Raw genomic sequence first — 13,451 nt, forward strand, 5'->3', positions numbered from 1 at the left:
GACTTTTGTCCATGCACGTGAGTATTGTCTAAAACATGTCTTCTTTGTAGCAGCTGGGCCCTGCCACCACTGTGCGTGACTGAGTTCACACATATCTTGTAACCTGTAACTTCCCTGTCGCTTCTGTCTCTCCTCTCCTGCTCAGCTTTATTTTCTGACATGAATTAAAATCTTCTGCCACTGTCATAGCTACAGTTCCTGCTGGAACCACCACAGCCACCTTGGCTTCGTGGTTTGGCACAGTACCGGCCTCGACCACCATAGGAGCCAGGGCCTCTGCCTCCAAAATTCCCTCATTTCTTGGGTCCACAATTAGAAGATTGATTGTTGTAGTTGACACCACTGTAGTTTCCCTCATCTCCAGAATTGCTTCCATCATCACCGTGTCCATTCACGCCACCCCCACTGCTTCCATATCCACCACCACCTGGACGGCCACCATGCTGACTGCAGTTTCCTCTGTGACCACCACCAAAGTTTCCAGAGCCACATCCATCTGGCATCTTTTACTTAGATAGGACTTTCCTTTACTTCACAGTTGTGGCCATTCACATCGAAAGATAAGCTTGTCTCCTGAACTGTGAGATCACAACCTGAGCCAACTAAGCCCCCCAGGCACTCCACAGCATGCTTTTCCTGAAGTCAGAGTCATCTAATGTTAACAAAAGCAAAGTCTCTCTTCTTGCCACTGCCTCAGGCAGTCAGGATTTCAGTCACTTCAGTTTCCCCTTACTGTTCCACATACTCTCTTAGATGACATTCTTCAGTGTCTTCTTTAATGGCACCAACAAACTCTTTTTCACAGTGAAGTGGGTCCCGGATCTTTGAGAATCTCCTCTTGAGACAGCCTCTCCCATCCACCTTGTGTGGCCTTGCCTTCATGGCTGCACCCACCTCCTCCGCAGTGGCCGACATGACAGATGAAAGCTGTGGAACACTTGGTGTTTGGATCTCTCGTTACTGCTCCGTTCATGAACGTGCCCCAGGCTCGCAGTGACCCCTCAGCCTCCCCTCGGCTGGTTCAAGTATGAAACCTCTGATGAAGAGCTTCACAGCCCTTTGATATCTTAGACTTTGACTTAGACATGATGGCGGTCGGAGGGGAGACTCTAAGGATGCTTACTCAGTGGTGCCCACAGGTGCAGTGGATTTGTAAATTCTTACCTGGGTCATGTGACCCTATTTAATTCACTGATTGGATCTCCTAATTATGTATGCTCTGTGTAGTTTTACATGAGTAAACCTATCCTCTGCAAGTAACATCAGTTTTATTTCTTATGATTATACCTTTTTTTTTTTTTTACTAGCTTTATTACAGTCACTAGATCCTCCAATACGGTGTGGAATAGAAATAAAAACGGGTTTTTTCCAATATTAGAGATAAATAACTTTTTACTTTTAAGTATGATATTAGCAGTTGGATTTTCTTAGATGCTTGTTGTCAGTTTGAAGCAGTCCCCCACCATTCTTAGTTTGCTGAAGTCTTGATCGTGAGTCGTTAGTGAATTCTGTCCTATATTTTATCTTCAGCCTTTGAAATAATCATGGTTTTTTTCCTTTCTTACGTGAGTATAGCAATTTGCATTGATTGATCTCCTAATGTTGAAACAACCTTGCATTTCCAGTGTCCCTTTCGATGTATACTTTATCCCCTTGGTCTATTAATAGGGTGTTAATTTCCACATATGTGTGTGCGAACTTTCCACTTTTCTTCATGTTACAGATTTCTGGCCTCATTCTGTTGCGATTGTAATAAGATGATTTGTACGCCAGTCTTTTAAGGTCTGTGTTATGGCCTAAAATATTCTCTATGCTAGAAAATATTCCATGTGCACTTGAGAAAAATGGGTATCTATCACTGTGAGTGGAGTGTTTTTGTATATCCATTAGGTTTAATTGGCTTATTGTGCTATAAGCCCTCTGCTGATCTTCTGTGTAAAAACTCTATCCATTATTTGAAGTGAGGTAATGAAATCTCTAATTATTAAACCGTAGAGCTGTCAACTTCTCCCTTAATTCTTTGTTTGCTTTATATATTTTGTGTGCCTATTGTTTGTCATATATATTTTTATAATTGTTATATCTTGGAGAATTGACCCTTTTATAAGTATATAGTTTCCTTCTTTTTCTCTTATAACAGGTTTTGAGTCTTCTATTTAGTGTGATAACTAGTATAGCCATGCAGCTCTCTTCTCATTACTATTTTCATGGAATATCTTTTTCCATCCTTTTACTTTCAACCTGTTTGTTTCTTTTGATCTAAAGTGAGTCTTCTCCAGATTGCATAAAGTTATATCATGCTTTATTTATTCATTCTGTCAATCTCAGTCTTCTGGTAGTGGAATATAATCCATTTACATTGAAAGTAATTACTGACAGGAAAAGATTTATTTCTGCCATATTACTTACTGTTTCCAGTATGTTGATTGTTTTCCCGAGTTCTTTCAACGTTAACTCTGAGAGTTTTTGTTTGATTTTTTTTCAGGTCTTTTTGGTTGGGACAACCTTTTGGGGCTACCTGTATTTTTGCTGATGTCACTGTATTCATTTTTTGAAACTTTTGTGTCTCTTTATTCTATAGAATGGGCAGTTCCTGTTGGTATGTCTTCGTATTTACTGACATATTCTACTTTTGTTGTTATTTTGCTGTTAAACATATCCAGGTTTGTTTTGTTTTGTTTTGTTGTTAGTATTTCAGTTTGGGGATCTAGAATTTTCTTTTATATGCTTTAGAGCTTCCATTTCTCTGATGCAGTTTTCCAGTCTGCTCACTTATTATGACAGTGTATTCCTTTATGTTCGTGAATACATGTGTGCTAGCTGCTTTGAAGTCTTCATGTCTGATAACCACATCTGTGTTATTTTGGATCTGTTTCTACTGATCTTTTTCCTCTTGACGATGAGTCACAGTTTTCCAGGTCTTTGAAAATCTAATAATGTTTATGATACACTAAACTTGATGGATAGTGCTGTATAGAGTCTTCTGATTTATTTTTCTTCTGAAGATTGTTGATTTGTGTTTAAGCGATATGCCAGATTCAAAATCTAAACTCTCTCCCCCACCGTAGGCATCATCTTCTCGGTTTGTTCAGCCTTCCGACTCTTGCTTTTGCTGAGCGTGCAATATCATGGATACATGTGAAGGTCATACATTAGCCAGTTATCTGGGTGGAGTTTACATGCAGATTTTAGAGCCCCTGACGCTGTTCACTGAATTTCTCCCGTTACTTTCCATGTCTTCTAGTGGCCTAAAAGCCTGTCCTTTTACTTTTTGAAACCATTTAAGACTGGACTGCTGCTTCAGTTTTATCTACCCGTGGGCCGCATGGACTGACAACTGCCCGCCGCAGAAATCTAGAACAGCTTTACGCGGTACAGTTCTCTTCTTTCAGGAGTTAGCGTGCCTTCGGTATCTGCCCGCCTTTGCCATCTCTTCAGGGCTGTCCAATAGTGTGCTGCTTTTTCCAGACTTTATCAACTCTTACTGCAGATGTGTGAATTTAGTACAGTCTAGATTTGGAATTCTAACCACCTGTTTTTTTTAACATTGTGGACATTGTTTTTGGTGCATGTTTTTTGTTTGTCTAACATAGTCTAAGTCTCATTGCTTATTTTCTCGATATCTTTTTCACAGTCATGATAAAATTGTTTTTCTAATAATTTATTTCATTAATGTCAAAGTTTTTTCTTTACCCTCAGATCTAAAAATAAGGGTACATGCCTGATACATGTCTTTTAAAGGGTTCTCTCTTGTGTTGTACCGATCTGCTGTCATTCCTATTAAACGTCTTGATGTCTAGAGAGGACAAACCACTTGATTTATTCTTTATAAATGCTACCCAGTTTTAAATTGTCAAGTTAAATAAAATAAAATTGTGGTTGAGGTTTTGAGTTACAGCTGATATAAATTAATTTGGTTAATATTTATATTTTTGCTTTAGTAGCATAAGATAGGATTTTTAAAAACCCAGCCTGGGAATCTCTCTAATGGTAACCTGTTTTAACTGATTCATATTTTGTAGACTGTGTTTGTGAGATTCATCCATATTTTTTGTGGTTATAACACTACTTAAAATTTTTTTATTTCCATATAATATTCTATTATGTGAATATAAAAAGGTGTATATATCTGTTTTATTGTTTAAAATGGGTTCATACTTCTGAGTTTTCTTGCCAGAAAACTCATAACTTGGTTATGAATAGCTTTGTGTATATAGCCTAGTATCCAAGATTCTTCAAAGTGTTTACCTAATACTGGATCAATAGATATGTAATTCGTTAAAATATATCTGTGTCTTTTCCAAATTTGGTGTGTTAATTAACACTTTTACAATAGCAGTGTGGGACAAATCCTGTGTGCAGTTCTTGGCTTAATCACGCTTTAAATATTTGCAATCTGATGACCCTTATGTCTTGTGTCACATTTTTTTTAAATTGTGGTAGAATATACATAAAATAATTTAATCTTTTAAGCATATTTAAATGTACAATTTAGTGGCACTAGGTACGTTTACATTGCTGTATAACTATCAGCACCATCCACCTTTAGAACTTTTTTAATCTTCTTCATCTGAAATTGTGTACCTATTAAATGATAAATCCCCATTCCCTTCTTCCTTTAGTTCCTGACAGTCACCATTCTGCTTTCTGTCTCTATAAATTTGTCTACAATGGGTACCTCGTATAAATGGGATTATACAAGTATTTGTCCTTTTGTGATTGGCATGTTTCACTTAGCTTCTGTGTTGTAGCATATGTCAGAATTTCCTTTCTCTTTAAGACTGAACAGGATTCCATGGTACGATGGACCACATTCCCATTCCCTAAAATGTGTGGTAGGTGACCAGGACACAACCCCATCCCCTTCCACGTTACTTTTCATGGTTTCACGTTCCCATGTTGGTTCACATTAGTTCACCTAACACTTATGCACCACATCTTTTTTTTTTTATTTAATTCTACAATTTTTTAATTTCAGCATAGCAGACACACAATGTGACATTAGTTTCAGCTGTACAACATAGTGGTTCTGCAAGTTTATGCACTATGCTGTGTTTACCACGAGTGTAGCTACCGTCTGTCCCTTCACAAAGCTATCACAGTATCATTGACTGTATTCCCTGTGCTGTGCCTTTTGTTCCCATGACTTACACCACATCTTCTGTATCCATGTGTATGTAACCACATTTTCTTTATCCACTCATCTGTCAATGGAAATTTGGGTTGTTTCCACCTCTAGGCTCTTGTGAATAATGCTGTAGTGAACCATGCATGTACAGATAACTCTTTGAGATCCTCCTTTGAGTTCTTTTGGATACGTTAGTTAGTTCTATGTTAGTTTGGGTTTCCATAATGAAATCCCATAGACTGGATGGCTTAAACGGTACATTCCCCCCCCACCACCCACACACACACACACACACAATTTTCGAGTCTAGAAGTCCAAATGTAACCTTTTGGCTGATTCCATTTCTGGTGAGTGCTTTCTTGGTGGCTTGCAGATGGCATAACATGCCACCTTCTCATTATGTCATGTGTGCAGAAAGAGCGAGCAAGCACTCTGCTATCTCTTCTTATAAGGACACTAACTGTCAGATCAGGGTCCCACTCTTGCGACCTCATTTAAGCTTAATTACTTCCTTAGAGGCCCCATCTCTAAATAGAGCCACACTGGGAGTTGGGTCTCAACATATATGTTTCAAGAGAGGCACACACCTTCATTCCATGTACTTAATACCCAGAAGTGGAATCACTGGATCATTGGTTTTTAATTTTTGGAGGAACTACCATATTGTTTTACACAGAGACTACACCATTTTACATTCCCACCAACAAAGCACAAGGCTTACAGTTTCTCTACCTCTTGGCCAACATTTGTTATTTTACCTTTTTGTTTTGTCTAATAACTCGCCATCCTCATGTGTGTGAAGTGGTGTGTCATTGTGGTGTTAATTTGCATTTCCTTGGTGGTTAGTGATGTTGAGCATCTTTTCATGTATTCGTTAGTTATTTGTGTGTCTTGTTGGGAGAGATGGCTCCTCAAAGCTTTTGCCCATTTTTTAATTGGGTTAATTTTTGTGGTTTAGTTACAGGAGTTCTTTGTTTTTATTATTGGGGTATTAACCTCCTTGTCTGATATATACTTTGCAAATAATTTATCTGTTTTTCTTTTGTACATACTTGCTTTTGGTGTTATATAAACAAATCATTGAAAAACGTAATGTCATGAAGCTTTTTTCCTGCATGTTCTTCCAAGAGGTTTACAGTTTCATCTCTTCTTTTTAGATCTTTGATCTTTTTAAGCTAAGTTTTATGTAAGGTGTAAGGTCAGAGTCCAGCCTCCTTCATTTGCATGTGGATATGGGCTTACCTGCTACCCTTGGTTGAAATGACTGTTCTTTCCTCATTTGAATGATCTTGGTACCTTTGTCCAAATCATTTGAGAGTTTTTTTCTTGGCTCTCTACTTTATTGTCTCTCGCTCTGTCTTTTATGCCAGGACCACACCATTTTTATTATCGTAGGATTAAAATCCGCAAGTGTGAGATTTCCAACTTTGTTCTTCTTTTTTTCAAAATCGTTTTGGCTATTCTTGCTCCCTTGAGGTTTCAGTGAATTTTAGGATGGATTTTTCTTTTTCTGAAAACATTGTCACTGGGAGTTCAATAGAATTTGCATAGAATCCATGAGTGGTTTGCAGTAGTATTGACAGCTTAACAATAGTAAATGTTCCCGCCCATGAACAGGGGGTGTCTTGTCATTTATTTGTGTCTTTTTTGATTTCTTTAAGTAATTTTTAGTAGTTTTTGGTATACAAGCATTATGCTTTGTCAGTTCAGTTTATTCCTAAATATTTTATTTTTGTTGTGAACAGGACTGTTTTCTTTATTTCCTTTTTGGATTGTTCATTGTTAGAAACACAACTGATTTTTGCATGTCAATTTTGTCTCTCATAACTTGGGTGAATTTGTTTATCAGGTAAATTGGGGGGGAGTTGGTGGATTCTTTAGATTTTTTTTGCATATAAGATCATACTGTCTGTTGACAGGCTAACATTACTTCCCCTTTCCAATTTGAATTTGCTTTTTTTTTTTTTTTTTTGCCTTCCTGCTCTGGGTAAGACTTCCAATATTGTATTAAAAGAAGGAGAGATAGTAGTCCTTCTTATCTTTTTCCTGATCTTAGGGGAAAAGCTCACAGTCTTTTATGATTATGATATTGGCTGTGGGTTTTCATGAAGGCCCTTTATCAGGTTGAGGAAAATCCATTTTATTCCTCTTTTTTTTTTTTAAACATTACATAAGTATCTATTCTACCCACCGCCAAACGTGGTTCTACTCTACTATTCACCACCACCCTCTCATGATGTGAGAGGGAATTATCGAGAACACAACACAGTTTTAGCTTTTAGGAATGTATCTTCTAATTGGGTATAAATCTAAACATATGAAAATATAAGTAACAATGACTGAACGTGGTTAGGGCCAGACAGATGATACAGACTTGCTCCCAGTGCTCAGGAATGGAAAGAACACAAGACTGAGTTCTGTGCATATGATACTGAGTGTTGACTGTGTTTCAGGCACAGTCACAGAAATACACATTTTATTGATTTCTTCATGATAATAGCTGAAGCTTTGCTGAAAGTCTGGCCACTGTTTTCTTAAGCATCATACATCCCTTTGATGTAGGAAGTATCCTAATTTTGTAATCAGGGAATTTGAATCCTGGCAATCTTAGGGTACTTGCATGCGTTCATAAAGATATTAAGTGAAAAATTCGAATTTGAAACCAAATTTGACTCACCGCAGAACTCCTTTTTATTTGGCAACTTTGCCTTCTGTTCCTTCACGTATGTTCCTGTGGCATCTGTCTTCCCTGTTGAGGTAGAATGGACAAAACTGTAAGATGCTCACGGTGTACCCTGTGATGGTTTGGTATGCATTTGAGAGGATTTCCCCCATCTAGTTAACTGGCACCCCCATCACCTCACATAGTTATCTTTTATTTTATTTTATTTTATTTAGTTTTGGGGAGAGCATTTAAGTCCTACTTTCTTAGGATCAAACCTTCAGCTAGAAGATGGATAAAGTCTAAGGATCTAACATATCACATAGTAACTATGGCTGATAACACTCCACTACATAATTGAAATTTGCTTAGAGTTTTCACCATAGCGTGATGGTGGATTTTGCTAAATGCTTTGTGTGCATCAGTTGAGATGATTGTATGGGGTTTTCCCCTTATCAGTCTGTTAATGTGATGTATTGCATTGGTTTTCACATATTGAACTGTCATTACATTTTAGGAGTAAGTCCTAAGTGACCATGACATATAATATAATCCTTTTAATATGCTGTTAAATTTGGTTTAGTATTTTGTTGAGGACTTCCATCCGTATTCATAAGGCATATTGGCCTTTCGTTTGTTCTCACGTACCATCTTTGGCTTTAGCGAGATGGCAATTCTGGCCTTACAGAATGAGTTTAGATGTTGTTCCTCGTCTTCAGTTTTCTGGAAGCGTTTGAGAAAGATTGGGGTTCATGTTGTGTTTTTTTGTTTGTTTGTTTTTTGTTTTTAGAATTTGGTAGAATTCACCTGTGAAGGCATGGGGACTTGGCCTCTAATTTGCTTGGAGATTTTTGTTTTCTTATGTTTTGTTGTATTTTTTATTTTTTAATTCTGGTTAAAAAGCACATAGCATAAAATCAACTACTTTAGCCATTTTTAAGTATACAGTTCAGTGGTCTTAACTTTACATCGTTGTGCAACAGATGTCTAGAACTTTTTCATCAGCTGGAAGTGCATACCTTTTGAACAACTTCTATTTCTTCCTCCCCTCGGCTCCCGGAAACCACAGCTCTTTTGATATTTTTAAATACTTCTTGGGGCACCCGGGCGGCTCAGTTGGTTAAGCGTCTGACTCTTGAGCTCAGCTCAGGTCACGATCTCACAGTTGGTGAGTTCAAGCCCCACATCGGGCTCTGTGCTGACAGCGTGGAGACTGCTTGGGATTCTGTCTCTCCCTCTCTGTGCCCCTCCCCAGCTTGTGCGTGCTCTCTCTCTCTCTCTCTCAATAAATAATTAAACTTAAAAAAAATACTTCTTGTACGTGGGATTATGCACTGCCTTTTTGTAACTGGCTTCATTTCACTTAGCATAGTATTCTCAGGATTCATCCATATTGTAGCACATCACAGGATTTATGTTTTTTAAGCTGAGTAATATTCCAGTATGTGTGTATGCCACATTTTCTTTCTCCATCTAGCCAATGAGGAACGCGTAGATTGTGTTCACCTCTTGGCTGTGGTAATAACTGCAGTGAACAAAGGCGTAGGACATCCCCTCCCATCGCAGCGGCGACTTCTCACATTCCCACCGATGGTACTAGGCCTCCGGTGGCTTTGCATCTTTGCCACCACTTGTCCTTTTCTTCTTCTTCTTCTCCTCCTCCTCCCTGTTGTTGTTGTTGTTGTTGTTGTTGTTGTTGTTTTGATAGTGTCCATTCTGATGGGTATGAATGAAGTGATACCATATTCTTGTTTTGACTGGCATTTCTCTAACAGTTATTGAAAAGATTGAACACTTTTTCATGTTTGGTCCTATATGCTTTCTTCTGATTCTTCTGTATACTTGGCTGCATTTATTTATTTATTTATTTATTTATTTATTTATTTATTTAACTTTTCTTTCTTTCTTTCTTTCTTTCTTTCTTTCTTTCTTTCTTTCTTCCCTTTCTTATTATACCTTTCTATTTTTAAACATCTTCATTTCCCTAAGAGTCTGCACCCCACTCCTCCTGTGGCCCTTGGGTGTTCTCTGTGTAGTCCTCAGTCACCAGTCTCTTGTCCCAGGTGTCTGTGGGTCTGTAATCACTTTGTGGTTGTCAGAATGTGCCCAGGGCTGTTCCCGGCCAGAGATTTGCCCTACGTCTGAAACAAGCAGCGCTGAGACCAGTCCCTCGGGTGGCCGTCAGACAGGTGGCCAGTCCGGTCTGCCCTGCCCTCTGGTTTGTGGGCTGGAAGGGAGCACTGGCTGCTGCTCCCCTGGAGGCAGCCTGGCCTCCCCTGTGAGTCTGCATGGGGGAGGAGCTCTGGGGCAAGGGTGAGCAGAAGTGCCACAAATTTTCCACCATGTTGAGCCTGCCTTCTTCTTGATGGGATGTTCATCTGGTTGCTGTTGGTCTCTGACTACTTTCCAAAGCTGCTACAAGGTTGTTTTAGCCAGTCTCTTGTTGTTTGTTTAGCATTTTCCTTGGGATCCTGGGGGCCTGGAGCCGTCATCTTGCTGAAGTCACTTGAGCTGTCATCTTGCTGAAGTCACTCTCAGTATATTAGTTTGATGCTTATTCACATTTCCCAAATTCTTTCTTTTGTTTGAATGAAGTAGGCTCCACGCCCAACCATGGGGCTCGAACTCACGACCCTGAGATCAAGGGTCAGACGCTATACTGACTGAACCAGCCAGGCACCCCACATTTCCCAAATTCTTAACTTTCTTTGAGTGCTTTTTTTTGGTGGCTCAGTCAAATTGACATGTATATTTTCTTTTTTTCCTATTTTTAAATTGGTTTTCTGTCCTTTCCTCATTGATTTATACAAATTCTTTGTATATTCTGAATAGTATTCTATTGGTTATTTATCTACCACTGTGCCCCCAGTTTTGTTATTTGGCTCATTACTTCAATGATTTTTGTAATTAAGTTCTTAATTTTGATATCACACGTAGCATACGTTTTGTATTCTGGTTGGTTATTTCCCTTCTTAAGGAAGTATTCCCTGAAGGTTTTGTCCCCCACCTCTCATATCTTTGCACTTTGGTACTGATTAATCACCAATGCTCCACCCCGCTTCGTGACACAATCAGGATCTCGTCAGGTCGCTCTCATGCCCGTAGCCAGGAAATACTCTGCTCAGTGAGACTAAAAGCTAGAAGACAATTTTGCTAATCTTCTCCTTTAAATGTAACTAGCATTTTAGCATTTTTCCTGAATTCCACATAAAAGGGAACATGACATTTTAGGATAGACCTTAGGAGAGAGGGCTGCAGACAAGTTCTCCGAGGTATTACAGCACATACGGCATCATGAAGATCTGTTAATTCTGAGAACATTTATTAGAAGATCATATGTATTCAAACTGGGGTTTAGACCGTTTCATGCCAGTGTCTGCTCTGCTGGTGACTCTGTGTGTAAAGTGTATGTAAAGACTGCCCGCAGATTCACTTTTCTCTGTTCCCTGTGTAATGACTTAACACTGATAACTTTTCTCAGCATGTCCATATTGTGCGTCAAGAAATATTAATATGCATTTTGGAAGAAAGTGTACTGTGATCACACATCTTTGGAAAAAATCGCATCATTACAGTTTTACCCTATACATCACCACTTTAAACACTGTTGTTATGACCACAGCAAAAATCGATTTCACTTGGTCTAACCGGTATTTTTTACATAAAAGATCAATTCAAACTTGAGGAAATCTGCTGAACCTAGAATGAAAAACACTTCATCTGAGTAACAGTTAAGATATTTCCCAGTTTGAAAGAATATTATTTGAAAGAAAGATACGAAGTTAAATAATGTAATATGACCCAGATCCAGACAGTGACCTGCATTACTGAATCATGGTGCTAGAAACAGAATCTTCTTTGATGGCCCATAACAGCCATGCCTTAGACATGCAATTTTTAAAAAAAAAATTTTAACATTTATTTATTTTTGAAGGAGAGAGAGCACTTGAGGGGTAGAAGGACAGAGAGAGGGGGAGACACAGAATCCGAAGCAGGCTCCAGGCTCTGAGCTGTCAACACAGATCCCGACGTGGGGCTCAAACCCATGAGCTGCGAGATCACGACCTGAGCTGGTCGGACGCTCAGCTGACTGAGCCCCCCAGGCGCCTCACTTTAGATGTGCAGTTAACATCTTTGTGAATCCTTGGCTGACTACACTTGCAATAGGAAAAGGAGGAACAGGATAATCAAAGACCCCAGCCCAACAAGAGTCCTTGGCATCACATGACCTTCATGCCCCTGCCTCAAATGGAAGTGTAAGGAAAAGCACCGGTCCCACCGAGGGCAGAGCATTTATTGAAGGCTTGCGGTGTTCTGGATGCTTTTTCATCTATGTCATGTGATTTCAGTCCTCACATCACAGCATAGACTTGGTTGTCACTGTGCCTGTTTTACAAATGAAGAAGCGAGAACTAGGAATCGACTGCTTACCCAGAATCCCAGAGTCAGTCCATAACAGAGAGTGTATTTGCCATTAGATTCTTTCTGCCGTTAGATTCTTTACTTCCTGCCGCGCAGAGACAGCTGTGGCAACATATTCATTATATACAGGGATGATCGAACCACGTTAAGTTAGTAACTTTTCCCAGATTAAACATTTAGCAAGTGACAAATAGGAGTTGAGGTCACGAGATTATTAGAAATAAGCTGCAGGTCCTTCCCATGTTCAGGGCTGTCTTCATGCATCGGCATATGGACCGTCTTCACCTCCCTGGCTTCTGGTGAAGCACACACAAGATGACCCTGCCAGCTTTCTGAACTCAGCATTATGTGAGGAGTAAGATTGTGTGAGCTTGTAGTCTTAGTCTAAGCCAGGATCACAGCGAAAAGTTACAACTTTTCGTAGAAGGCATTTAGAGTGGTCTGAATAGAAACAGCTAGTAGATGGTTGCTGTCAGAGATTATTGGTGGGAAGGGGGATGGGGAGATACTTAATGGAGATAGAGTTGCGGTTCCTCCCAGATGAAAAAGTTCCGGAAATAAGTTGTACGACAAGGTGAATATACTTCACGCTATCGAAGTGGACACCTAAGAACGGTTAAGATGGTAAATTTCATCTTATGTGTATTTTGCCACAGTTACAAAGGAGCATGAGTTATAAAAAGGAATAAAGAATCTTTTTTGAAAATGTATCCTCCATGTAAAGTTAATTTATGTGGCATTTGAGGAAACTGTTACCTATTGACTTATTCTTTATTCACAGTGATCTGCAGTCCTGGATCTTATAACCCCCGTGATGGAACTCACTGCCTTCAGTGCAACAGCAGCCTGGTGTATGGAGCTAAAGCGTGCTTATAGGGCCATTGTTCTGAGTTCTTTGGTGGTTTATTAAACACAAAAGTATATTTTTGAAATATTAATACATAATAAATCACTATTATGCCAAAATTAAATATATTAGATTTTACAAAATCTGGTGTCATCATTGTCATTGAAAGAGCGTATGTCCAGATGCTCTATGAATGGAGCACCCACTGATCCTTAGCCATCAGTGCCGATCCCACACACGACTTCAGAGTGTTTCTTGGATCGCTGCTTTTTAAAAATAGTTCCAAATATGCTATATTGGTGTTACCCCAAAAGATACTTCAGGATTATTTTAAAATCGCCCATTCTGCACTTCCTGTATGTTGACTAATCTCAGGCCAGCCACCATGTTCT

The 13,451-nt window shown here is 39.1% G+C and overlaps 1 protein-coding gene across 3 annotated transcripts in view; it reads left to right on the forward strand.

Annotated features, from left to right (window-relative positions):
• Positions 1-13,202, forward strand: part of ZPBP (zona pellucida binding protein) — a 111,842-nt gene extending 98,640 nt beyond the window's left edge. For all 3 annotated transcript variants that reach the window (XR_008296939.1, XM_027046100.2, XM_027046101.2), the window contains one exon: positions 12,994-13,202. Coding sequence is in view for 2 of the 3 variants with exons in the window: in XM_027046100.2 (XP_026901901.2) it covers positions 12,994-13,088 (95 nt within the window). In the remaining variant the exon portion in view is untranslated. The remainder of the gene's footprint in view (positions 1-12,993) is intronic.
• The last annotated feature ends 249 nt before the right edge of the window (positions 13,203-13,451 follow it).

This window comes from Acinonyx jubatus, chromosome A2 (assembly GCF_027475565.1).
Source record: "Acinonyx jubatus isolate Ajub_Pintada_27869175 chromosome A2, VMU_Ajub_asm_v1.0, whole genome shotgun sequence".
Lineage (NCBI taxonomy): Eukaryota > Metazoa > Chordata > Mammalia > Carnivora > Felidae > Acinonyx > Acinonyx jubatus.